The following is a 27674-nucleotide window of genomic DNA, read 5'->3' on the forward strand; positions in this document are numbered from 1 at the left end:
TTGTCCTAGGGGATAGCAATGGAGGAGAGGGTCCTTTTTGTTATTACTCATCCTTTGGTAAAGCGAGAGGAGCTGCCAGTCAAATGGGCCACCGTAGGAGTGCCAGAGGTGGAAAAGAAGGTACTCGAGGTGCCAAGGTCGCTCGAGCTGTTGCCTCTTTGCCCTCAGGCAACGCCGCAGCCGCTTCAGCTCAGTCATGAGGCCATGTCCCATGGTTCGCTGGTTGGGGGAAGGCTGGCGCAGCATCTTGTAGAATGGCCCGTCATTACTTCAGATGTGTGGGTTCTGGAGATCATAACCCACAGCTACTGTCTTCCTTTCCGGCAGAGGCCTCAAGACAATCCACCGGGGAATCTCTTTGCAGAGTCCGGATCCGCTCCTTGCGCAGCAAATTCAATCCCTGCTGGAGAAAGGCGCCATAGAACTGGTGCCTGAGCGGAGAGGAACAAGGGATGGTATTCCCCTTATTTTTTGATTTTAAAGAAAGACGAGGGTTTGTGACCCATCATGGACTTGCGCGGTTTGAACAAACTCCTCAGGAAGGATAAGTTCAAGATGGTTACTCTCTCAAGTCCTCAGGCCCTTCAACTTCAGGACTGGTTGGTGTCTCTCGACCTCAAGGATGCTTATTTTCATGTGCTGATCCATCCAAAGCACAAGAAGTACCTGAGGTTCGCGGTTGGCAACTCGCACTTTCAGTTTCGGGTCCTGCCGTTCGGATTGACCTCCGCCCCGAGGGTCTTCACCAAGCTCATGGTAGTGGTGGCAGCGCACCTCAGGAAAGGGGGGGATTCACGTCTACCCCTACCTGGACGATTGGTTGATCAGGGCGCGCTCTCCCGAGCAAGTCCTGGATCATCTGTCAGTCACCTGCCACTCCCCCCACAAGCTGGGCTTCTCCCTCAACTTGAATTCCATTTCACACCGACTCAGAGGCTCCAGTACATCGGAGCTGTGCTCAACACGTCCCTGGGGCAGTGTTTCCCTCCCCAGGTTAGTGCTCATCACATTCAGCAGATGGAGCACAAATGTCAGCTTGCCCAGTGTCTCCCAGCGTTTGAGTTCTTGAGATTGCTCGGCCTCATCGCATCCTGCATTCCTCTGGTGCCAAAGGCCAGGTTGCGGATGAGATCTCTGCAATGGGCTCTCAAGATGCAGTGTTCGCAGTCCTCCGGCAGGTTGTCGGACCCTGTTCAGGTGCCGTCCTCGGTCGCCCAGGACCTTCTGTGTTGGGCCGTCGTCGACAATCTGATGAAGGGGACTCCATTTTGGCTACCCTGGCCGGAGGTGACGATCGTGACGGACACATCCCTCACGGGATGGGGAGCTCATGCCAACGAGTTGACAGTCAGCGGTCGTTGGTCTCCGTCGGAGTCCAGACTCCATATCAATCTGTTGGAGCTGAGGGCCGTCATGCTAGCCCTGAAGTCTTTTCTGCCGACTGCGAGGGAAGAATGTCCTGATACTGACGGACAACACGATGGCCATGCACTACCTCAACAAAAGGGGGGTGGGGGGGGCAGGGTCACTTCCTCTGTGCAGGGAGGCGATGCAGCTCTGGTTCTGGGCAATCCAGCAGGAAGTTTCGATCTCGGCAGGTAATCTGGCCGGAGACGAAAACGAGACGGCCGCTCTGAACAGGCAGAGCGCGATCTCTCACGAGTGGGAGCTGGCTCAGGAGATTCTCCTGGAGATCTTCGCCCTTTGGGGGACCCCTCAAGTGGATCTCTTCGCCTCCAGTGTCCACTGGAAGCGCGAGTGGTTCTGCTCGCGGGAACTTCCTCCAAAAGGAGCCTGAGACGCGTTCATGGTGTAGAGGTCATTCCCACTGCTGTACGTGTTTCCTCCAGTCCCCGTCATCCCGCAAGTACTGCGGAGGTTAGAGGTTCGGTTCCCGGATGATCCTCATTGCTCCGGCATGGGCCCGGGGGACGTGGTACCCGGACCTTCTCGACTTGTCCATCTGCCCTCCACATCGTCTTCCCTACCGAGACGATCTGCTCTCACGGGAGGGGATCAGGTTCTCCATCCAGAGGTCAGATCCCTCAACCTTCACGCTTGGTGTCTGAAAGGTTAAGGTATAAGGATTGGGACCTCCCTGAAGACGTGATGGAGGTGTTGCTCTCGGCCAGACGGCCCGCAACAAAGTCCCTGTACCGTTGCCGTAAGTTCTGCGACTGGTGCAGGGTTAAGAATGTGGAGCCTTTTGCATGTAACATTTCCATGGTTCTGTCTCTTTTGCTTTCTTTGGCCCACATGTGCTTGCAAGTGGGTACCGCTAAAGGTTACCTGGCGGCGCTGTCCATATTTAAGCGCTCGTCTGAAGAGTGTTCCTATTTTAAAATAATTTCTCAGTTTCTGAAAGGGCACACTGTGTTCCCTCCATCACTTTTCCAGGTGCCCGGTTGGGATTTGAACCTCGTTCTCAAGTTTCTGATGGGTGCTCCGTTTGAGCATTTGCATTCATGCCCTTTGCGACTGTTAACTCTTAAAACTGTATTTTTGGTTGTGGTCACTTCCGCTCGCTGAGTGAGTTACAGGCACTTTCAGTTAAGCCACCTGTTAGGGAGAATTCTCTTATAAGGTTAACTTCCCAAACCTAGTGAGTCCCCCAGCAGCTTTGCTGGATTTTTGGGGTTTGTTTTTTTCCTAAGTGACTCTCTTTTACTCCCACTCTTAGGCATGATTTGAGGTATGTCTTTGACTTGTTATGTGCTTATGGGCTATGGGATTTCTTTTACTCCATAGGGTATCATCTGTTTTTCTGTGTGCGCTACACAGCACCCTCAGTGCAGTAACACATGGGTGTCATAGTGACCCCCAAACATAGACTCCATACCCTGGGACTGACTACTGTCTCCCAGGGCATGTAAAGTCACCATTGGCTTTACTAGTCCAAAATTGTGAACAGAACAGTACAAACCATCATATTGTGGAGTACTGGTAAGGGTAATTCGATTGCCCCTTGGTCTGTTTTCGAGGGGGCACTGTCCCGTCCCCCCTCGTCGAGTTTCTGGCTTGGTTACCACGCGAAATATTCCACCGGAATATTCTATGGGATTTTCCCATTGATTTTAAACGCACCACTTTTTGGTGCAATGTTAAAGATACTGCCGGTTTATTTATTTAATATTACATCAGGGGTTGGGTCTTTTTGCCAGTACTCTATTCTAAAATGGCGTTTGTGTCCGTCTATAACTTCTCCACAGAAGCCCTACAAATGGTGCCACTCTGTCTGGGTTCCACAGGAAGGGTGGAGGGGGGGGGGAATTGGCACCCTGGACTGCATTGCCTTAGCAACCCAAGTCGCACTCTACTCTGGCCGAGTGGTGAGCCGCTAGGCTCACCACTTAGCATGTGTGATTGACAGCTAGGCTGATGAATGGGGTTTTTCTGCATAAAAGCAGGGCCTTTGGGACTGGAACTTCAGAAGTTGCCACAGGACCTAAGAATCTGAAGACGGAAGAAGCGGAGCTATCTGCAATGACGACACCACCGGTGAAGCCCTGCTGCAACTACCTCACCACTTTCCCGACGACAATAGAAGATCTTCTGCTGGATCAGTCTTCTTCCCCTGAACTGGTGGGATCAACCAGTTCGCCCTTTTTGCCTTCCAAGACGTCTGTCGAATCCCCCGTGCCAAGCGCCCCGGCGGCCGGATAGCCAAGCTCACCACTTTTGACCGCGAATAAAAGGACTGCACATTTTAATCGGGAACTCTGCGGCTGGTTTCATCCCTGTGCAGTGCAACAACTCCACGGTCCCTCCTTGAAAAGATCTTCTCTTCCCCTGGTCGGAACCATGAACTTCAACCACTGCCAGGAACAACTGTCCCCCCTGGAGCGTCCTTTCTCTGTAAGGTACTGTGTCCTGCCTGGCCACCCCTTCTACAGATTGCTAAAGGTGACCCTTAAATCCTTGGCTTCTAAACTGGGTTGGCTCCAGGCCTTCTAACTATCTTTTGAATCACCCCAACTTCTTTTGGACACTCTGCAAAGACTTTCAGTGCACTTTAAACAGTGTGATCCTGGGCACATTTTGCTTTGCTCCATTTAAAGTGGGCCTGGCCTATGAACTTTGGCTCTACAGTATAACCTGTCTTTCTCCCCTTGCTCTGAACTCTTAAAAGTGTTGGGAACTGTTTTATTTCTATGCTCTGTCTTTTTCTCTCCCTTTAACTGCATTATCAGAGTGCCATCTTGGTTAAGCGCTCACATCTGTTATAACAAATAGTAGTGTTTTAACCCTGAATTGTCTAACTTTTAAGGCAGGTGTGTATACCTTACCTGACTGTGTTTTAACTTGCTTTTGATTGAGAGTGCTAGTATATTCCATAAAGTGTGTTTTAAATAAATAATTATATACTTTTTTATACAAAGCTCTGGTCAGGGTTTGTTTGCTCTACTGTGTTTTGGCCCTTTTGTGTATACTCTGCGTACTGCCCTACTCTTGAGCGAAGTCCGACTGCTCAGCCACAGCTATCAGGTAAATCTGGGTGGTGCAGGCTGCTACCAATTGGGCTTACTGCTTACTCCTGTAGTCTTAATCCTTTTGCAGTGTTCCCCAAGGGAACTGCACAGGATTCTGCCTAACACCACCCTTCACTGTGTTTCATAAGGGCAGGGTTGTCCTTTGGCTTCGTCCTTTCTTCCGAAGGTGGTGTCAGTATTTCATTTAGGCCAGAAGGTGGTTCTTCCGGCGTTTTATCCTCCACATCCTGGTAAGGAAGAGGAGAGAGGCTCTATAGGCTTCATCCTAGGAGAGCGTTAAGCTTTTATATTTCACGCATGTCCCGGGTCAAAGTGGACGATCAACTCTTCATTGGTTACGCTGGAAAGCGTTTGGGACAAGCTGTGACGAAGCAGACTGTCTCGCTGGATTATTCTGGCTATTTCTGAGTGTTACCGCTTGGCGGGTAAGGACCCACCGGTCGGCTTGCGGGCCCATTCTACCAGGGGTATGGCTGCCTCTACTGCCCTACAGAGGGGTGTTCCTATTCGTAACATCTGTGATGCAGCCACCTGGGCTTCGGTACATACATTTGTACGTCACTACTCCCTCGATTCCATCCGTGGGCAGGATGTTGCCTTTGGCAAGGTGGTCCTTTACTCCGCAATATGAGCATTCTAAATTTCTATTTTCTAAATTCTTTTCCAACCTCCTTGCATTGGTACGGCTTTGGGAGTCTGTCATAAATAGGGAATACGTCGGAGGACCCAATCCCCTCGAACAAGTTACTCTTACCTGGTAACTTTCTTTCGATGGGATGGTCCGACGTATTCCATATAGCTCCCTCCCTGCCTTCCCCTCTACAGAATTTCTTAAGCGATTGCAGCTTACGTTTCCGCAAGGCTTTGTGAGTCAGACTGGCAGAAGACTGGTGCGGCACGTTCTGGGGGAAAAAACTACAACTGAGGCTACGGGCATCGTGCGCCCTACTTATAACATCCAGTGAGGTCGGCATTCGGAGGAGGTCCTCGAGGGCGGCGTATCGACGCAGGATGCAGACGCCGAAGATTTTTCAAAGCATCACAGCTGTGGTAATTACATGTCATAGATATGGAATACGTCATCGGACCATCCCATCGAAAGAACGTTACCAGGCAAGAGTAACTTCTTCTTATCCAGTCCTTCCCTATTCTAATGCATGAGTTCGGAGGCAGAAGGACCATAGGGCGTCTAGGTGCCAGCAGTTTGAGATGGGGTTTGTTTGCTGGAAACTAAACGCTCCATAGGCATTTTTCTTTAAACAAAAGTATTCACCTTCAGAGTGGTGGTCATGGACTTCTGAGAAGGCTCCCTATGTGTTCCAACATTAGGTCTGGGCAAGTGTTATGGGCAAAATCCCAACCACATGAATCACCCACTCAGCCTCATAGGTTGCACATCAGACTTAAGCTAAGTATTCCCAACGCCCTCAAAGTACCTTGGGAGAAAGGAAGAGCTTCACAGTTGATTCCTTCAGGATGCAGCAGCATAGAGCCCGGTTCCTGGATTCTTGGTCTGGAGACGACAGAACTGGACGGGAACTTGCAGCACCAGTCGTCGGAGGGGGGAAGGCTTCTTATATTGGACTATGTTTGGGACAAAGGGCCGGCTCTGCTGAAGAACCCACTCTACAGCCCAAGCGAAGAGCGATCCGGCTGGAGAAGTTGTTCAGGGTGCTGGACTCTGCACCAAAGTGCTTATAATCTCAACCGGCACCGGACTCTATGGTCTTGGCGACTGCCAGAAAGAAATGGAGCTCGGCTTCTTCTTTCCCTTGTCTGGAGGGGTGGAGGAAGAAGTTGGATTTGATGGGTAGAAAAGTTGTCTACTCTGTGGCGACGACTGTCAAGGCTGCCAATGCCCTCGCAATCGTGGCCAGATACGACTGGGAGTTGTGGTGTAAGCTGGCTCCACTACTGGACTTGCTCCAAGCGAGTTGAGGGTTTGGAGGCCCTTCAAGAAGGCAAGATGGCATCGGACCACAGCATCACTGTGGCCCTCGACATCACAGACAGGCTTCCACCAGAGGAGTTTGTCTTCGCCATCGTGGATGGCTCAAGGCCACTAACTTTAGACAGGTGGTCTAGACCAGGGTTTTGGACATGCCCTTTGACGGGGAATACCTGTTTGGGAAGGCTGTGGATGAATCCCTCCAGGGCATCAAGACTGACTCAGACGGCACATGCCCTAGGCACCCTACTGCAATGGCTGTCCTTTTGTTCCTCAGGAGGGAAGTCGAACTGTCTTCGAAGGGATTTTTGCAGGGTGGGGGGGAGGGGACTTGTCCTCTTACTGCCAGCCTTCCCGTTCCTCGACCCAGGAAGCCAACATGGGTTGCTCCAAGGCCTTCAGGGGCGGACATCGGGGACCGCAAGTCCGCCTGTCGACCTCCAACCAAGATTGAACCAGCCAGGATGTTGGGCCCCCACCCATGCACCCCAGTGGGAGGCCGACTGGTGAACTTTGGCGGGTGGGAGACCTTCTCCGACAGATGGGTACTGGATGCTCCCACTCACGGACACACCTTGGAACTCCAAAGGAAGTCTGCCAATACCAATGGTGGCCTGGCAGGAAAAACCGCGTCCCTCAGCTGCTGCTGGAGTTTCGGGCCATGTTAAAAAGGGGACAATAGAGCTGGTTCCACAGCGACTCCAGTTCTCGGGTATACTCGAGGTTCTTCATCGTAAGAAAAGACCGAAGGCTGGAGGCCCATTCTCTACCTACCACGACTGATCAAATGCATAGTCCCAGAAGTTCAGGATGGTCACGCTGCAGCATGTGCTTGGCTAGCTGGAGGAGGGGTGACTTTGTCGTTGGATCTGGAGGACGCCTACTTCCACGTCCCCATACACAAAGGACACTGCCAGTTTCTGCGCTTCATCGTTCAAGGGAAGTATTATCAGTTCAAGGCCCTTCCTTTCGTGCTGAAGTCGGTGCCCAGAGTCTTCAAGTGCTTGGTGCTGGTGGCAGCCCATCTGTGATTGCAAGGGAGCCATGCTTACCCTTACCTGGACAACTGGTTCATCTGGCCGAGTCAAGGGACACTGCTATTGAGCACACAGAGCGGACTGTCAGTCTTCTGACTGATCTGTGGTTCTCAGTGAATTGTGCAAAGTCCTGCTTAACCCCATTGCTGGACGCTCTGTTCTTGGGATCGATCCAAGCTCAACAGTGTCAGTTGGAGGAAAGGATATCTGCCATCTTGGGCAAGGTGCTACAGCTATTGGCACTGAAGATCGCCACGGTGAGGACCATCAAGTCGCAGCTCGGCATGATGTAATTGTGCTTTTAGCTGATTAGGCTGTGCAGGTTACAGATGAGGCGGCTGCAGGAGCTCCTTGACGCCAGTTGGGTCCAGGTGCCCGGAAGCTTCCAGGACAGGATAGCACTCGACTAAGGTTTTCCGACAAGTGATCAGATGGTGGGGGATACCCTCCAATATTGCCGGAGGCACGGATTTCCAGAGCCCACCGTACCAAGAGACTGTCACGACAGATGCGTCTCTGGAAGGATGCGGAGCCCACACTGGACGTCTTCACGCCAGACGCCTATTGCAGCTGGAAGAGAAGACTCTACACATAAACGTACTGGAACTACGGCTGTGTTTTGGGCCCTCATGTTTCTGCCGTCTCTCAAGGGCAAAGTGATGAGGGTCTTGAGACACTGTTTTACATCCAGATGCAGGGGGGCACCAGATCCCCCGGCGCTCTCCATGGAGGCGCATGACTTGTGGCACTGGGCCGTCGCTTAGGGAGATGTTCCACATTCCATTCCATCTGGCAGGTGAAAAGACTGTTGCTGACTCTCTAAGCAGGGAGCTAAGCTCTTGCCACGAGAGGGAGCTTTGACAGGACCAAGTGGACAACCTGTTTGACAAATTAGGCAATCCACAGATTGGTTTGCAAAGGTGACAAACGCTATGTGCTGGAGGTTCGCCTTCTGGTTTCCCCAGCTGGGGAGCATGGGGGGGACGCATTTTCATTCCCCTGTGACATTCTGTTTCTGTATGCGTTCCCTTCGTTGCTTCTTCGAGTCATCAATCAACTCAGACTGTGCCCGTGCAGGATGATCCTTGTCTGACAAGAGTGGCCAAAGGCAGATCTGGTACCTGGACCTTCTCAGCGTCCCCTCCAGTCAAGCTGCCAGTGGTTGTGGATTTTCTTGCCAGGGAAGGGGGCGGGATGCTGCACCATGACCTGTGATCGCTGAACCCGGTTTCTGCATCGTTGGAGTGGGGGTTCCAATATTCCAGCAGACTGCTATGGGGTGCTTGCCAATGCCAGGGCATGATCTACTTTGAAATGCTACGAACACAAATGGAAGAGATTCGCAATTTGGTGCCGTGCTCAGATCGACCCTCTGACGGTCACAGCCCCTCAAGTACTTCTATATTTGCTGTTGGTTAAATCGGGGATGGCTCAAGCATCCATCAAGGTTCATCTGGCAGCTATCTCCTCCTACACCAGATCCCCGTGACGACCCTCCTTGTGGTTTCGCCTGTTAGTCAAGTAATTCGTCAAGGGACTTACGTTTGTTCCTGCCGGTGAAGGCCCCGGCGTGGGAGATCAATGTGGTACTTACTAGGCTCATGGGAGCCCTGTTTGAGTCTATGCACTCTATCGTGGAAGACCGTTTTTCTCGTGGCCATCACCGCTGCACGATGAGTGGGTGAGATGCAGGCCCTATCCTGTAAACCACCTTACTTGACTTTCCACGAGACGAGGGTGGTGCTGCGGCTCACCCCTCCTTCACGCCCAAGGTGCCGTCGAACTGTCAACTAAACGATCCCCTTGGTGTTATCTGTGTTTGCCATCTATAAGGACTTTGCACTTGCTGGATGTGGCTAGAGTGCTGAAGTTTTGAGGCCTGCACGAAGAGTTTCTGGAAAACCTCTCAGCTCTTGGTGTACTTTGGTCTTGTGAACCATGGGAAGGCCCTGTCCAAGGCTTCCATTTCCAGGTGGCCCACAGGCTGTATCATTCACTGTCACCGGTTGGCAAACTGACCGCTGTCTGAGAGCCCATTGTACCAGAGCGATAGCTGCCACTACGGCGTTCCTGTCTGGTATTCCCCTGCTGGACTGCTACAGGGCTGCTATGTGGAGGTCCACACACACCTTCACGAGATTCTGTGTCGACAGGGATTCCAGGGAGGAGTCCAGAGTCGGCCAAACAGTGCTTTGCAACATGTTCGCTTGAAGGTGAGCCTTGTGAGGAGGTAAGAGATGGCTTCTGTTAAGGCTTGCCACCTCCCGTGGTTGTGACTGTGTACTGCTGTGTATTCTTTATTAATGAGCATGCAAATCCATTCCAGATCCCATGCTGGAGAAGGAACAAGTTACTTGTAACTGTTCTCCAGCACGGGTCTGGCATGGATTCACATGCGAACCCTCCCGCCTGCCCCTCTGTGGCTCTTCTTTGTCATACTTCCACTTTACATGCTACCAAATCTGAAGATGGCTGCCAGAGGAGGGGCTAAGGTAGAGGGCAGTCATTGGCTGGGGGCAGTATGACCCAGAGACCAGTGATTGGTTGTTGGGAGGAAGACAGTTCAGAAGTGAAACTGTTTTTTTTCTTTACTGAGGATTCCCAGCCTGACGGGTAATATTCATGAGCATGTGAATCCATGCCAGACCCATGCTGGAGAACAGTTACAGCTAAGTAACTTGTTCCTTACTTGGCTATTTGTGTTTCTGGATTTCATTGCAACAGCTCACATTTACCCCTCTTGAGATAAGCCTGGCTTGCTCGTACACGCTACCAACCTGTTTTAGTACAGGCCTATACCAGAAGGTGGGTATCTAATGCCAAAAGCTACGCCGAAGCCATCTGGAGAAAAACACCTTCAATCCTCAATGAAAAGTACGCCACTGCCGCTACTACCTACAAAGCAGCCAAACTACGCACCAAAAGAGATCCATAATAGAATGCCCAATCTGGCACAAAAAAGCTTTTTACCATACTAATGGAACTGGAGTCTCCCGCACCACCCACAGGAGCCTGCACGAAGGATGTGGCTTGGTGTGCTAATATCCAGAAGGCTCTTTCAGAAAATATGGCTTTACTGCAAGCTAACATTGAGACCAAAAAGAATAACCTAGCCTTGAGTGTCAACTCGCATAAACTGCCTGACCCTCAATTTCCCCCATGCCACCATTTCCACTTCTCACCCGCCACCACCAAAGAAGTGGAAAACATGATTGGGCTAAAACCCTCCAAATGCCAGGGTGTTACCTGCCCAGCCCCTATCATTAAAGGATGGAGCAAAAGAACTAGCCCAGTTTATCACTGCCTTGATTAACTATTGCTTCAAAAGTTGCTCAGTGGCTAACGATCTTAAAGAGGCATGGGTTATGCCTCTTCTCAAAAAACCTAATCTAGACTTAATCTATCAACCAATTACAGACCCATAACAGTCCCATTTCTCCTTAAAATACTACATGGAGCAGCCTATCTAGGCCTACCACCGTCCGGTTTCAGACGGTGACGCAGCACTGAAACCACACTCTTGGACCTAAACATCCAAATTGATGAAGCCAAAGACTAGGGCAAGCTTGCCATCATTCTGCTGCTGGACCTTTCAGCGGTGTTCGATCTTTTCCATGGTCTTTGCATCCTCAGCGTCTGCTGATCCAGTACCTATCCATTGTGGAGTTCCTCAGGTTTTGTGTGTTTCACCCACGCTCTACATTTTCACAAAGCTCCTCTTTGACCGTCTTGCCAACCTGGGTGTCACCTACAGGAATTATGCAGATGACGCCCAGGTCCTCATCACGCTCACTGGTTGCTATGTTAAAGACTCCAAAATGATAATCCACCTCGAAATTGTCTTGAATGGCTGCCCATCGGTTCACAAGCCTGTCCAAACAGTCTGGTCACACGTTACCCATGGCAGTTAAAGGGTAAAGGTCTTGTATTTCCCCCCAGTGCCAGGGCCTTTTTTGGTGATTTCGGTATGTGGCCATTCAACGGCTTGTAACTTTTATTACATCAGCTATCTCGGCCAAATTTGGCTCCCTTTTTTCCCCCCCACATGTAGGCGGTCGTAACGCCACCAGGAATCCTAGGTTGCTGTATGGGGGTGAGAGAAAATGAGCAAAAAGGGCGAAAATTTTGGGTTTTTTCAAAAAATGCCAATAAAATGATGTACAAAGAAGCCTGTGGTTTTTTCCTTGTAAGAGCTAGGCACAAATGGTTTGCTGTGCTGAGTTCCCCAATTCTCCAGCATGGGGTCTGGCATGGATGCACATGCTCATGAATATTCCCCGTCAGGCTGGGAATCCTCGGTAAAGAAAAAATCAGTATCAGTTTTGTTTCTGATCTGTCTTTCGTAGTAGTAACCAATCACTGATCTCTGCGTCATACTGACCACAGCCAATGACTGCCCTCTACCTAAGCCCCGCCTCTGGCAGCCATCTTCAGATTTTTGCTGCACGTTCAAGTGTTGGGATCCTCGTGCTATTGCTCTCGAGCGTTGGTGTTTTTTTTTTTTTTTTTCCACGCGTTTTCTCAGAAAAATTTCTCTTTTTTTCGGTCAAAAGAGCCTCAAGCTCCACCGTTTCTTCCGATTAACGGGGACCCGTGTCGGATTCGTCTACGCCCCTCAAGGGTGAAGATTTCGTCGAGCCACGCTTTTGGAGGACTCCAGGAGTTTCTCAAGCCCATCTCGGACATGGCCCAGGAGAAGGGAAGCTCGACGCCCGGAAAGCTGTTCAGGGTCTGCCCTGGATGCCAGCTTCAGAATGTCTTTTAAGGAGGACGAACACTCCCTTTGCCTTTACTGCCTACATGAGGACAAGACGGACGTGGAGAAGGACTGTGCTTTTTGCGGCAATATGTCGGAGCGGACCATGAAGGACCGCCATCAACGTCTCGCCAACTGGCTGGAAGGAAAGAGCCCGTCAGGCAAGAAGAATAAGTCCGAGCGGTCTTGTATTTGTATTTGTTTATTTATAACGCGCAAACCATCAGGCCCGGGGGCATCAGGGCGCAATTTGTACAGGGTTGCAAGAAAAGAACATACAGGGAGATAAATTACAATAAAAGTATACCAATACAGCATAATAACAATCTTAATTACAAATATTACACATGGTACCGTGTCCCTAGGCTCCACAGAGGAAGTATCCCTGAGGTAGTTGGGAAGGTAGCAGACCGGAAATCGTGCAGGGGAACAGGCGGGCTGGGTAAGTAGGACAGATGTCTAACACAACTATTGCTGGTCAAAGAGCCAAGATTTGGTTTTATTCTTGAAGGTGTTGAAGGAGTCTTCAGCTCTGATGGCAGCGGGGAGGGTGTTCCAAAGTTTGGAGGCTAGGACAGGGAAGCTTGAGGGCGCCCCGGCGACGGGGCTCCAACAGAAGGCCAAGCACCGCGAGTCCGCTGGCACCGGGCGCGCCGAACGGTCGGGCTCTACGGGCGCCAGGCAGGGCACATCCTCCCCAGCGCCATCGACCACGAGCCAACGCTCTGGCTCGGGTAAGAGGAAGGCCGAGCACCCGGCGAAGCTCCTGGAGAGACCCCGGTCGAGCTCGAAGGCCCCATCGGAGGGGGAGCGAGGCGGTGACCCCCCCCCCCCAAGGAGAAGGCGGTGAGCGCACCTAAGGTGGTGAAAGCCTTAATCCACCCGGCCAAGGCCTCTATCGAGACAGTCGCGGCGGTCCTGGCTCAGCCTGTGGAGGCTACACCAGTGGTGGCGACCTCGGGGCCCAGAGTCCCCCTGCCACCACGGAGGGAGTCCTCTTTCATGCCCATCGACAGGACCCCCGTGAAACCTCTGACGGAGAAGAAAAAGGGGGGGCAGGAGGTCGTGGTGGATTCAGCCTCAACCTCTGAGGAGCTGATCGAAGTCTTAAGCCACGGCGTTGGCGTGGAAGAAGACCAGCCTGTCGGGAGGGACCCCGACGTAGGAGACGACGAGAATGTCGAGGGTGCTGACGGGGCTCCTGACCGCCGGTCGGACTCCCCTCAACCAGTGCCGCAAGACAACTCGGCGGCCATTTTGTTGGCTATACAGTCCTTATGCTCGGAGATAAGGACGAGACTGCCGTTACCACCAACGGAGGAACCGCTCCCGACGGGGGACCCGGAGCCAGGCCCTTCTGGGAGCCCTCCCCCTAAGAGAAGGATTCATCCTCCACCTCCTTTTCAGCCATCGCGCCCTGTACAGCCCTCCTCCCCGTCCACAACATGTGGGGATGATACAGGGACTGACACGGCCGCGACGGGTACAGACGACGAGGATCTCCCGTCGTCACCTCCCACCCGGGCTTCCCCTCCCGACGAGATTGGATCGTTTCACTCCATGATCGCCGGGGCATCCGAGCTTTTTCAGCTCTGCCCGGAAGAGAAGGAAGGTTTCCTTTATCAACGGCGCGAGGCCAAGAGGAAGACAGTCCTCGCTGTACCTCTACTAGACGATATTTGGGATGAGGGCCTCGCCCTCCTCAAGAACCCATCCACGACGCCGGCTAGAAGGGATCGGTACGAGAAGAAGTACCGGGTCCCGGATGCGGCCCCCTTGTGCCTTCGGGCACAGCCGACCCCGGACTCGGTCGTCTCCGCGGCAGCCAGGAAGAAAGCGTGGGGGGGGGCAGCCTCTACGTCGACCTCCCCGCCGGACGGCGAGGGAAAGAAATTGGACACGATGGGACGCAGTCATCTCGTCGGCAGCGATGACGATTAAGGCGGCCAACACCTTGGCTATCATTGCCCGCTACGACAGGGAGTTGTGGTACAAACTGGCCCCCCCTGCTGGACTTCTACCAGACGACAAGAGGGCGGAAGCCCTAGAGATCTTGCAGGAAGGAGAGGTGGCGTCGGACCACGCCATTACGATTGCGACGGACATCGCTGACACCGGATTTCGCCAGTTGGGCAACGGCGTGTGCCTTAGGCGGCGTGGATGGCTCAAGGCTACTGACTTCCGTCAGGACGTGCAGACCAGAGTCTTGGACATGCCGTTCGACAGAAATAACCTTTTTGGGAAAACAGTGGACGATTCCCTTCAAGCCATCAAGGCGGACACGGAGACGGTCCGGGCTCTTGGGGTTCTCCAGCAGCGGCGGCCGCCCTTTCGGAGCGACGGAAGCAAACCGGGTGCCTCCAAAGGTTCCAGCGGCAGATTTTCCACCTACCGTCAAGCGGCCTGTTCGTCGTCACAGGAAGCTTACAAGGGACGAGGCAAGTCAGGCGGACCCTGCCGTCGTCGCCAAGGAGGACAAGGCGGCAAAGCCTCGTCGAAGCAGGACTGAACCGGCCGTGGGGTCGGGCCCCCACCGAAGCACCCCAGTGGGAGGCTGGCTGGCGAGCTTAGTCAGCGTGTGGGAGTCCATCTCCACCGACCGTTGGGTGCTGGACGCCCTAGCTCAGTGTCACGCGCTCGAGTTTCTAAAGAAGTGCCCGTGCGTCCCCCCTGTGGCCAAGAAAGTACATCACGTCCCTCAACTTCTCTTGGAGGTAAAGGCGATGCTCAAGAAGGGTGCCATCGAGCTCGTCCCAAAGAGGCTTCGGGGCCCCGGAGTTTACTCAAGATACTTCCTCGTGAAGAAGACTGGAGGATGGCATCCCATCCTGGACCTACGACGACTGAACAAATTCATCAAGGCACAGAAGTTCCGGATGGTCACCCTCCAACACGTCCTGGGTCAACTGGAGGAGGGCGATTTCCTGTCGTCGTTGGATTTGGAGGATGCCTACTTCCATATTCCCATCCTAAAGGGACACCGAAAGTTTCTCAGGTTCGTGGTCCAAGGGCGTCACTACCAGTTCAAAGCCCTTCCCTTCGGATTGAGGTCGGCACCCAGGGTGTTCACCAAGTGCCTCGCACCGGTGGCGGCGCAGCTGCGCTGAGGGGGAATACACGTCTACCCCTACCTGGACGACTGGCTCATCCGAGCAAAGACGAAGGAGCTCGCCGTGGAGCACACGGCAAGGACCGTCCAACTACTCACGTACCTGGGATTCTCCATAAACTACGCCAAGTCCCACCTGGTGCCCGCGCAAGACGCACTCTTTCGGGGAGCGAAGCTCGACACTGTCGCTTCTGGCCTCTCCGTCGGAGGAAAGGACGAAGGCCATCTTGGGCAAGGTGCAGCGGATGCTGGCTGCGGACGCGGCCATGGCGAGGTCCATCAAGTCCCTCCTCGGAATGATGTCTTCTTACATTTATCTCATCCGCCTATGCAGGCTCCGGATGCGCCCGTTGCAGGAGTTCCTGGACGCGCGTTGGATCCAGACGACGGGCAGCTTCGAGGACAGGATCACACTCGAGAGCTTCCGATGAGCGATCCGGTGGTGGGGCACCCGCGCGCATCTGACGGCGGGCATGGACTTCCAGACCCCCGGCCACCAGGAGACAGTGACCACGGATGCCTCCCTGGAAGGGTGGGGAGTGCACACCGAAAATCTGCACGCGAGAGGCCTTTGGCTTCCAACGGAGAAGTCCCTCCATATCAACGCCCTGGAGCTCCGTGCAGTGTTTTGGGCCCTGAGGTCCTTTCTTCCGTCCCTCAAGGGCAAGGTGGTGAGGATCTTCACCGACAACACCACCACCATGTTCTACATCAGGAAGCAGGGCAGGACCAGATCCCCAACCCTGTCCAAGGAGGCGCAGGATCTGTGGACACGGATCTTCTCTCCAGGGAAGGAGGCGCCATCCTCCATCACGACCCGAAGTCGCTGAACTTGCAGGCCTGTCTCCTGCAGAGTTAGAGTTTGGAGGATACGACATACCGGCAAACTGCAGAGAAGTTCTTGCAAAGGCCAGGGCGTCCTCAACTCTTAAATGCTATGGACACAAATGGAAGAGGTTCTCTGTCTGGTGCCACGCACAGAAGAGTAACCCTCTACGGATTACGGCTCCCCAGGTACTGCTGTACCTTCTGACGCTGGCCAAGGCTGGACTGGCGCACGCGTCCATCAAGATTCATCTTGCTGCGATCTCCTGATACACCAGAACCACGGGGCGGACGTCTTTGTGGTCTCATCGTCTGGTGAAAGAATTCATGAAGGGACTATTCAGATCGTTCCTGCCGGTGAAGGCTCCGGCCCCGGCATGGGAGCTCAACGTGGTGCTGACCAAGCTCATGGGACCTCCGTTCGAGCCTCTACACTCGGCTCCGTTGAAGTTCTTGTCGTGGAAAACAGCGTTTCTTGTGGCCATCATCTCCGCATGAAGAGTGGGAGAGATCCAGGCCCTTTCCTGCAAGCCTCCGTAATTGACTTTTCACGACACAAGGGTAGTGCTCAGGACGCACCCCTCCTTCATGCCCAAGGTGCCGTCAGACTTCCACCTCAACGAACCCTTGGTGTTGCTTGTTTTCTTCCCGTCGCCTTCATCGCCGGCCGAAAGGACTTTGCACTCGCTGGATGTGGCTAGAGCGCTGAAGTTCTACGTGGACCGCACAAAGAGTTTTCGGAAGACGTCACAACTTTTTGTTAACTTTGGACCTGTCAATCAGGGGAAGGCTCTCTCAAAGGCCTCCATTTCCAGATGGCTCTCCGGCTGTATCATGTACTGTCATCGGTTGGCAAACCGACCGCTGCCTGGCCGTCCGAGAGCCCATTCCACCAGAGCGATCGCAGCTACCACGGCTTTCCCATCTGGTGTGCCCTTGCTGGACATCTGCAGGGCTGCTACGTGGAGGTCGACGCACACCTTCACTAAATTCTACTGCGTCGATCGGGATTCCAGGGTGTTGTCCAGGGTCGGCCAAGCAGTGCTGCTCAACCTGTTCGCCTAAGGTGAGCCTGGTGAGGAGGTAAGAATTGCTTAATGTTGAGTTTGATGTAATGCTTAATGTTGAGCCTTTGCCACCTCCCGTGGTTGTGCATGTGTGTACTGCTATGCATTCTTTATTAATGAGCATGTGAATCCATGCCAGACCCCATGCTGGAGAAGGAACAAGTTACTTACCTGTAACTGTTGTTCTCCAGCATGGGTCTGGCATGGATTCACATGCGAACCCTCCCGCCTACCCCTCTGCGGGTCTTCACTTGGTCATACTGCCACTTCATGTGCTACCAAATCTGAAGATGGCTGCCAGAGGCGGGGCTTAGGTAGAGAGCAGTCATTGGCTGTGGTTAGTATGACGCAGAGATCATTGATTGGTTACTACTACGAAAGACAGATCAGAAACAAAACTGATACTGATTTTTTTCTTTACCGAGGATTCCCAGCCTGACGACTGGGGAATATTCATGAGCATGTGAATCCATGCCAGACCCATGCTGGAGAACAGTTACAGGTAAGTAACTTGTTCGTTTCCTGGCTTTCAAGAATAGGTTGAGTGGAAACGAAAACAAATTATTTTGATGTGTATCAACATTTTTGTGAGAGGTGGGCGATTTTTGGCCATTTTTGCCAATTGGACATGCATGGACGGAATGGGAGAAAAGGGTAGGAAAGCCGAATTGGAGACAGGCATATATTTCTGAAAATTAGACAAAATTCCAAGTTTAGGAAGGGGTGATTTGCATAGGTCGGGCAACAACTAGGTAGGGGAAACTGCCATAGATTGGGGGGAAAAGCGGGAAAATGACCGAAAAAGGTGTTGGACATGGTTGGCTTGGTACGGCAATGGCTTCTATGAATTTTGAGAAAAGAAATGCTCCGCTACATTCCCCCGACTCTTGCAGTTAGAGCACACATTTTTTGTAGTGTTTTACAAAACCAGCAATACCACAAGCCAAACACTAAGCCATGGTAACCAGGAGTTTTACGCTCATGGCCTGAACAGACGCACTTGGCATTTGTAAATCGGGAAAACCAATGTGGTGAGGAACGGCAAGCATACATTTTTTGAAAGAGCACAGGCAGACCTTTTCAAGGGTAGGTGACTTGTGCAGGTTACAAAAGTGTATGGTGGCTAAAGCAGCAAATAAATGAAGGTCACATTTGGGAAATGAAAGGGTTGTGTGACAAAGGGCACCAGCAAATTGGGTCAAAACGTTATGAAAACCACACAAACACAACAAATGTTATACCTTCCTGCGTTCCCACAGGTGTCCCGATGAAAACGGTACCTCACATGTGTGGGTGCACCTACCTGGGCGCCAAAGGGAAAGCCTAAAACACAAGTAACTCCAAGCCTGTTTTCAGACCGGAATTTCAGACTCTGCCATCCGGCACAATATAGATATGGGCCTCTGGTGTCCAAGCCACCAAGGAAAACTGGGAACCCCATGCATTTCCCAAAAGAGGACACCCGTGGGAATGCACAGAGGTCTGACTTGCACGAAGTGGCCCAGGATCTATTACCCAGAACCCCAGACAAAGTGAACATTGTGTTTTTTCCTGACCAAATATAACACTTTGTCGGGGATTGTGGCTTATAAAAACTGGGGCAATTTGCGCAAGGCAGATGTCTTTGGATTCCCACAGGTGTCCTCTTTTGGGAAATGCATGGGGTTCCCTGTTTTCTTTGCCTGCTTTGACACCTTAGGCCCATATCTGTAGGTTGTCCACTTGATCAATTGTGCTGTGGCAAAAGGTTTGGGGTTACCAGCGGGTTACCCTTTTTCTTTTTTTTTTTTCCGCCCCCGGTAGGTGCACCCACACGTGAGGTACCTTTTTCGTCGGGACACCTGTGGGAACGCGAGAAGGTATATCTGTTGTGGGCGACTTGTTTCGGTGAGTGGACACAGGGAAATGTCTCCGAAATTGACAGGGAAGGAAGACAATTCTCAGACATTTCGCTCTGGCCACCCACCGAAACACACCACCACATGGCCTACCTTCCCGCGTCCCCACACGTGTCCAGATGAAAACAGTACCTCACATGTGTGGGTCCACCTACTGGGGGGACGAAAGGAAAAGGGTAACCCCTAGTCTTTCGCCACTGCACATTTTGTTCATGTGGGCAACCTACATATTTGGGCCTAGGGTGTCGAAGCCAGCAAGGGAAATGGGGAACCCCATGCATTTCCCAAAAGAGGACACCCGTGGGAATCCACACATGGCCAAATTGGAGGGGTGGCCCATCTCGTGTAGCCCTCCCAAGGGGCAGATAATTGTGGGGGGGGGCTGTCCTGCACTCCTCCCTGGGCTCAGGCGTCCGTTCTCAGGAGCAGATATCTGGTCCCAGGGAGGGCTGCATGACATGGCACGGCACCCACTCCATTGCGGCCGGGGGAGAGGGGGGGTGTCAATGCCCCATCCCATTAGAAAATTCCCAGACCTTTGGGGTGCCCCACAGCCCCCCTAAAGTGTTCCATTTTCTTCTTGGTTTACGAAACTTGCCTTGGTGCAGAGGGGCACATTGGTGTGCCAATCTAGCCCCGGGGTGCCCAAACCTTAATTTCCCACCCACTGGGGGGGCCTGTCCCATCATTTTTGAGGGACCTCTCCCCCCTCGCCCCAAATGGCGGGGGCACCTCATGCAGGCCTCCTTGGGCCTCCTACAAACGGCTGCGGCCCCATTCAAAGACATCCCTGTGTCTAGTGTGCATTGCTGCCCGCGAATAGAGCGCCCTGCGCCCGATGCGCGGGCAACAATGCTGTCACACACGGTGTCCTTGAAAAGGGGAGAATCTCCGCTTTCCAAGGACACCATTTCCAAAACAATCCCTGGTGGCTAGGGCCCCCAAACCCCCTCCCCCTTCCCATCTCGTTATCTCGTTTGTTTTTTTGTCCCCTTGCCTGGGGGCAGATGATCAGCCATCTGCCCCCAGGGTTGTGCACATTTGTGCCCCCATGCTTTGGAGGCCGGGTGGGGGGGGGAAGAGGGCTGCTCACTTGAAGCAGCCCCCTCCCCCAAGTCATAAACAGATCCATGGTGGTCTAGTGGGTTGCTGGTCACGGATCTGTGACCAGCAATGCCTCGTATATGTGGTGTCCTTGGAAAGGGGAGAACCTCCCCTTTCCAAGTACACCACTTTTTCCTCTATCTCTGGTGGCCTAGTGGGCCCCAGGACCCCCCCTTCCCTCAGTTTATTTTTTTTTCATTTTCACCCCTGGGGCAGTGATCATCTGCCCCAGGGATCTGACGCTGTGGCCCCATGGTTTGTGGCCACAGGGGGAAGTGGGCCGCTTACCTAGTAAGCAGCCCCCTGCCCCCCCGCATCACAAACAGATCTGCTTTGATCCTGTAACATTGCTGCCCACGGATCACGCGCCCTGCGCCCAATCCATGGGCAGCAATGCCACACAATGGGTATCTTTGGAAAGGGGAGAATATCCTCTTTCCAACGATACCTGCCTCGATCTCTGGCTTGAAATACAGCCGGAGATGGAGGCGGAGAAAGGTGAACACTCGCCTTCTGTTTTCACCGCAGCAGCCCGAAATGGCTTCTGCAGTGAAAATTACTTTCACTTTCACGCTGAAGAGCTTTACGCACGCCGACGTGAAACTGAAGGTAATCCAGCCCCCTGGCAGTGAGGGGGATCTCCCCCTCACATAGCCCGGGAGTTGGATTAGTTTTGTGCGATCCCTGCTTTGCAGGGATCGCTCAAAACAGAGTGCCTGAAAGGACGAGCTATCTCGTCCTGGTCAACAGGGAGGTAATCCCAAGGACGAGAGTTCGTCCTTGGCACTAAAGAGGTTAACATTGGGAATAGCCTCAAAGTTGCCAATGAGGTCAAAATGCTTGGTGTTTACTTGGACTCTACTCTTTCCCTCAAAAAACGAAGTCCACACCACAGCTTCAGCCACAGCATACACCAACAAACGAATACATTCCTGCAAACATTACTTGTTGAGCAACAGCTGCCTTACGCTAGCTAGGGCTCTGATTCTCTCGAAGCTGTAATACCCTATTCCTAGGCTCCCTGCAAGTCCTGCAGAACAACACTCTTAGATCGGCCCTGAATATCCCTTGATCTAATCATATCCCAACCATCAGACTGGACACGCACTAGCTACCAGTGCGTGACAGAATCACACTATGCACGTTAGTCATTACTCGGGCCTCGCAAATACTGCCCCTAAATACTTGAGAAATTCTTAAGGAGCCATTCGGACAGACCCACTAGATCCTACTACCTCAACCGTGTCAACATCCCAAAGTACAAACTGAAAACTGCAAGAGGGTCCAGTTAAAGTGTTGGCTGCCAAGTGTTGGAACTCCCTCCCCTCAGCCATCGGAGCTGAACTTTCCTTCTGGACGTTTAGATTTAAAGTGAAAGCCTGGCTCTTCTCCCAGCTTCCTTAATGCTGCTACTACTGACTCTTAGCCTCCCCTAGTGCCATGTCGATCCCACCACTGCTACTTACTGGCCTGTCCCCGAGCCCACTCACTGTCTAAACAGTGGGTGCACCTATTGTTTTACTTTATAAAGATCCTGAATGATTGCTGTGTCCAACAGGGTATTGGAGAACACTGTAGACTCCCTTATATCTGTGTGTACCCTCTTTGTGGGCCTATTGATCAATTTGTAACCTGGTCAACAAGCCGTGTCATCTGTTTTTCTTGTAACAATTGATGTATGCTCAAGCGCTCAGATACCGCTGGGTTTGGTGCACTCTACAAATTAAAATAAGGGGTCAAGTGTTGGGTAGTCTCCCACAGGGTTACTACATCAATGCTTGTTTCAGAGTCAGCCTATGCGTTAGGTAAGATTTTCATAGTAATAAATCTTCCTGACCTGTGTCAATCCCAGAACGTTTTGATTTAACTGGCGAGTTGCTTCCTTATACCTCTGCCTCTGAGTGGAAATCTTCACTCACAGAATAGTTCCCACATTCTCTTGTTTTTGTTTTAGTTAAATGGGTGTCATTTTAAAGACTGTGTCTTTTAAAAGTTATCCTCTTTGACCACTTTCTGACAATATGTGCCTTTTGTTGCTGGGTTACCCTAGGGGCTCCACTTTTTAACTTTCTCTACTTTCTCTGGCTAACCTTATGAGAACTCCAGTTCCCAAGGGTAGAAAGAATCTTTGGATCACTTTACATTTTGAGACCAGCGCCCCAAGCCCCCCCCCACACCTTATGTGGAGTGCTTAGGAGTTACGGAGTATCCCCTTTCTCCTTTTAAACATAACATTCCTCTTATGTCCCGTCACCTTTCCTCCATACTGTATGGGCGTCCCTTCAAAGGACGGTAGACAGAACCTTTTTCACCCGAAAAAACCCACCTCTTTACATTTAGAGGCATGCGGGAGCGCCCCCGAAGAAGCATGTGCTGCCTTGACTCCGCCCTCCGGCTCCACACCTCCTTCACCATTGATGTGTTGACAGTAGATTTAATATTGCCTAATGACACCAGAATTATTGGGGGGGGGGGGGGGAGATTGGTGGGACGTATGGAGGAAAGGGGACTATGGACTAAGAGTACCTTCGTCAGTACAAGGCCAAAATCCGGAAAGCAAAAATAAGCCCATTACAACTCCCGAATCCTAAACTGTAAAAACCTCAGCAAAGCACTTCACAAAATCATCACCGAATTCATCAAACCATCATGCACCACCACTCCCCTCCCGACCCCCTCACAATCACTGTGACTCACACTCCCTCCACTTTTACACCACAGCTCTCGAAGAACAAACGCTCTAACCAACAAACTAGCTCTTACACCCACCAGGCAAGCCACCCTCCATACCGTCCAACCTACCGCCTGCGACCATTACCTAACCAACGTTCGACTCCTTCAGTCCAATATCAGCCGACCAATTTCTCAAACTTCTCTCTGCCAGCAAACCATCCGGCTCTCCGCTGGACCCTTGCCTAGCCTCAAACCTCAAAGAAATTTTCGCATCTACCTGCGCAGGAGAACACGCAAGAACTATCCTAAATGACTCCCAAAACCGAAATCATGGTATGTGGCAACACCAAACTTCTTTCACACCCACTACCCTGGCCATCTGCCATGAAAAACTCGCCAAATCCCTCTAATTCAGTAAAAACCTTGGATGCACCCTAAACTCTGACCTAACCCTCTCGCGCCAAGTCAACAACGTCTCAAAGTCCTGCCGCTATCACCTTAAAACTCTTAGGTGCATTTTTCCATACCTCTCCTTTCCCAACAGACTCTCCGCGGTCCAATCAATTGTTATATCAAGACTGGACTATGCTAACCCCCTCTACCTCGGAGTCCACGCATACCAACTGACTAAACTACAAAGAGCATGAAACGCTGCAACCAAACTGCTACTTGCGCTTGGCCCTAGAGACCATCTCCCCAGCCCTCAAAACTCTGCACTGGCTTCCGGTTTCCCGATGGGTGACCTTCAAACCCTTATGCATTTCTTACCGAGCACTGCATAAAACCAGACCTCAATATCTTCAAGACAAACTAAAACCCTATCACCCTGCACATACTCTAAGATCTAAGATCAAGCTCAGCTGGCCTAGTCATACCAAAAACAAACTCAGTCAGGCTAGGGGGATCATCATTCTCAGCCTTGGCCCCCACGTGCTGGAACACACTCCCACCCCACAGCCGACTCACTGAAGACCTAATTACTGAAAACATGGCTCTTCCCCTAAAACTGACCCCTAACTCAAACTTAAAATGGATAACAGCAACTCAATGACATTTGCCCAAATGCTAGATCATAAATAGAAATCCAGCATCATGATCCGAGTGAGGAATCGAAAACTAATAACCTCTATGGTAAGCTAAAAAGGACAAACAAAATAGAATGAGTAAAAAGGATCAAAGCTGTGAAGTGGATAAAAAGAATAAATTGTATGAAGGCAGTAAAGTAGTTAAAATTAATTAAATGAATGCAGTGGACGAGGAACAAATGGACGAGAGGAATAAAGTGGAGAGGATGGAAAAGATGAATACAGGACACGAATGAGTGCACGGAATAGCTAGAGGGCATGAAACTGATAGATGGAATGGAAGAGTGCATATTATAAATGGAACAAATAGAATAGACGATTCGAGTGCATGAGACGGGTGTAGGGCATGGGACAGATGGAGAACATGGAACGGATCGAGTGCGTGCGACAAGTGACATGGGTTGAACCGATAATGCAGGATGAATGGATGAAGTCGGTGGGGCGGATGAGTGTGTGGAGCGAACCACCATATCACATCTCCGCGCTTACTCTCTTCTTTACACCACCACTAAACTAGAACACAGCGATACTATGACACCATTCGGTATAGCTGTTCTCATACCATCACTTGCCTCATACTCCCCATCATCCTAACTAAACATAGCTCGTTACACACCCGCCAGCCTAGGCGTTGTCCTCGGGCCTAATGCAGCCAGAATCGGTCTGGATAACAACCTGCCAGAACAAACGCATACTCTTGTTCTCTTAACCACCACCCCTACCGCTAAGAAGCAGCTATCACACAAATGCCAAACCAGCTGCACACATCCAGTGCTCACACGCACCTTATGACTGTCTCTCAACTGACTTGAACTGCGGTTCCCGAGGGCTTTCAACCTACCAGCGCCTTGAGATCATACCAATGGTAGATAAGGCGCTATATAAATGCAAAGTAACATAACTACAGTGAGTAACTTAATTACTCCCAGTTCCATGTCTGTCTGAGGCCTTCGAGGGACATAGACTCAACGCCATAGACGCAGGGCGCCTTCAGCCGAAATATTTCCGAAGCAGCCGAAGCTGAACATTACATGTCAAGGATGAGGAATACGTTGGAGGAACATCCAATCGAAAGAACGTTACCAGCGGTAAGTAACCTGTTCTCCTTTAACTGTCTAAGCTGAATTGCTAATCTGTGTGGACTCATTGAGGGCCCTTTGCTATGCTACCACTCTTCTGAGACTAAGCCCGGACTGCTCTCCCCCCTTCCTTGATTGGGTTTTGGCTGAACTCTGAGCTCCCTGTTAACCATAACTAGGTTGCCCCCCTACAATTGGTCCACCAGGGCTGATTTTAGAAATCCCTCTGAACAAGATTTAAGACCAGATCGAACCAAAAGTTGTTCAAATGTCATACACATATGATGATTGTAGTGTGCAATGGTTCCGTTACAAAATGTTGCTGTATTAATGCATTTTTCTCCTACAGTCATGATCTTCAGAAACGCATTGGTGAACTTGATGCTCAAAAAGAGAAAATTCAGGATGATACGAAGGAAGTCAACGAGAAGAGTGGCAAACTTGCTGAAGAAATGAAAATTAAAAACAAAGCTTTGAAGGATGTTGAAAAGTAAATGCTCTTAAAGTAATCCATTTGTAGTCTGTTGGAGATTTAAATTTTGACGTGACCCTTTCTGTGCTTTGCTTTAGAAGGCTGAGGAAGGTGGCTCACCACATCCACAAATCGCTCTGCCTGCCCCCCCCCCTATTCAATGGGACAATTAAATGTTAAATTAGAATTAAAAAAAAAAACGTACTTAGTGAATTCAAAACAGAGCCACAGATCAGGATTGCAGAATTTAGGAGAATAAATTGTTATCTGAAGGGGAAAATACAAATGTATGCAAGGGTAAATTGACCTTTCTACAAAAGTGGTGTTTCTGTGGTGGGTTTGTACTTAGGCGGGTCGCTGAAGGTTATTTTCACCAGGAACTAGTTTAGTTTCTCAAACTAAACCAACTCTGTGGTAAGAATTGATGCAGTCACACTGTGACCACAGAACACTTATATCTGGTCTGTACTACACAAGTTGCTAGTATGACTGAGCAGCCAGGCCTATATCAAGAGAGGTAAATGTGAGCTGTAGCAATGAAATTTGTAAATCTAAGTAACACTTACACTCAAGGTTTCTGTTATAAAGTTATTTAACATACATTTTTAAATAAGCGTTCTTTAAAAAGACAATCTATGTAAATAAACTTTACAAATACTTTTTAGAATCAAAACAAGTTAGTGGATAATCTTTGAATATGCTTCTACAATTCATACACCCTGAGGTTACTTCAATCACAAGGACAGTAATGGCATTTATAAATCATAATAGTTATACATTGCAGAAAGGAATGGTTCAAGGAAGGAAAAGGATGAACATGTTCTCACTGTATGTGAGGACAACTAAATCTTCCAATGAAATCTAGACCAGCCTTTACTAGCAAGAACAGCCTAAAACAAGTTGGCACCTATGAGGGACAAACCATTTGTGGGCTAGGAGAGCGGGCACCCAGGACAGCCAAAGTCAATTTGAAACGGTCTATGACGCTGAGGCACTTCTTAGAATCGGTCTTTTTGGGGTAGACACGTGTCACCTGTGAGACACCTGTTGGGCAAGATTGTATGCAGTACCCTTTGGGTGCACTACAACAACCCTGACCACCTGGCAATAGGTACCCAACCTTTGGTTTAAGTCTGTACTACAGTTTGGTAGTGTATTGAGCAGCCAGGCTTATCTCAAATGGGGGTCAATGTGAGCTGTAGGGGAGTTATACAGAGATTCACAGTGACACATATTGAAACTCTTACAAGCAAGGTTTCTTGATTAAACCATTTCTAATTTGTCAGAATAACCCTTCAGGATGGAGCAATGTAACACAAGACACAAATGTTTCTAAATCAGTACCCATTTGGGATGTCCCACAGACACAACCTACACCCTCAGGTGACGTCAATAGTTAGGGTTCTCGGGACATTAATATATCACTGTTGCATTTAGAATATTCTTAGGAATAGGTCAAAGGAAAAGGTTATTGGAACAAACAAATCACAAATATTCTTACGCCTGCAGATACTTTTGGATCCCCCAAGTAGTCATTCAGTGGAACAGGCTAAGCCTAAGTCAATGGGCAAAGGTCTGTATGAGCTGATGCACTTCTGGGAGGTAAGTATGAAAAGTCTTTGCACAATGTTTTATCAGTCTTTGAAGAAAAACAATCCATGTAGGACCACAAGCTTAGACTTGTGAGTAGTAGAAGATGCAAGCAACTTTACAATAAGAGGTAAGTTCTCTCAGACTTTACAGTACCTTTAGATTGAAGAAAGTGCAGCAGATGACTTCTTTTCCTGAGCAGCTCTGCAGATATCACTGTTCCTGGGCCACGGTCGTGGGAACAAGAGGGAGGACTTCTGTGGATTCCTGCACTGCAATGGGACGGTCACCGCTCGCAACCAGAAATCTTCAAACAAGTGGCACTTTAGTGTTTCAGCTCCCCGCGACTACCGCACATGGCAACACTGCAGTTCCTGGCTGTTGAGATGGACTTTCCTTGCATCTGGGGTGTCACACTCTGAGGGGCCTCAGGTTTGGTGAGTCTGCAGGATCTTCCTGGAGCTCCAGGCCAGCTTAAAAGCAACGCACACAATCTGGTGTTCCTCTCCCTGGCTATTCAGTTTCCAGCAGCAACTCTGTG

At 50.8% G+C, this 27674-nt stretch overlaps 1 protein-coding gene across 1 annotated transcript in view; it reads left to right on the forward strand.

The window, feature by feature from the left end:
• Positions 1-27674, forward strand: part of SMC4 (structural maintenance of chromosomes 4) — a 1048897-nt gene that overhangs the window by 142837 nt on the left and 878386 nt on the right. The window contains exon 8 of the mRNA XM_069618465.1: positions 25421-25561. Coding sequence (XP_069474566.1) covers positions 25421-25561 — 141 coding nt within the window. The remainder of the gene's footprint in view (positions 1-25420; positions 25562-27674) is intronic.

Source organism: Ambystoma mexicanum, chromosome 10, assembly GCF_040938575.1.
Source record: "Ambystoma mexicanum isolate Mex_15411 chromosome 10, UKY_AmexF1_1, whole genome shotgun sequence".
Classification (NCBI taxonomy): domain Eukaryota; kingdom Metazoa; phylum Chordata; class Amphibia; order Caudata; family Ambystomatidae; genus Ambystoma; species Ambystoma mexicanum.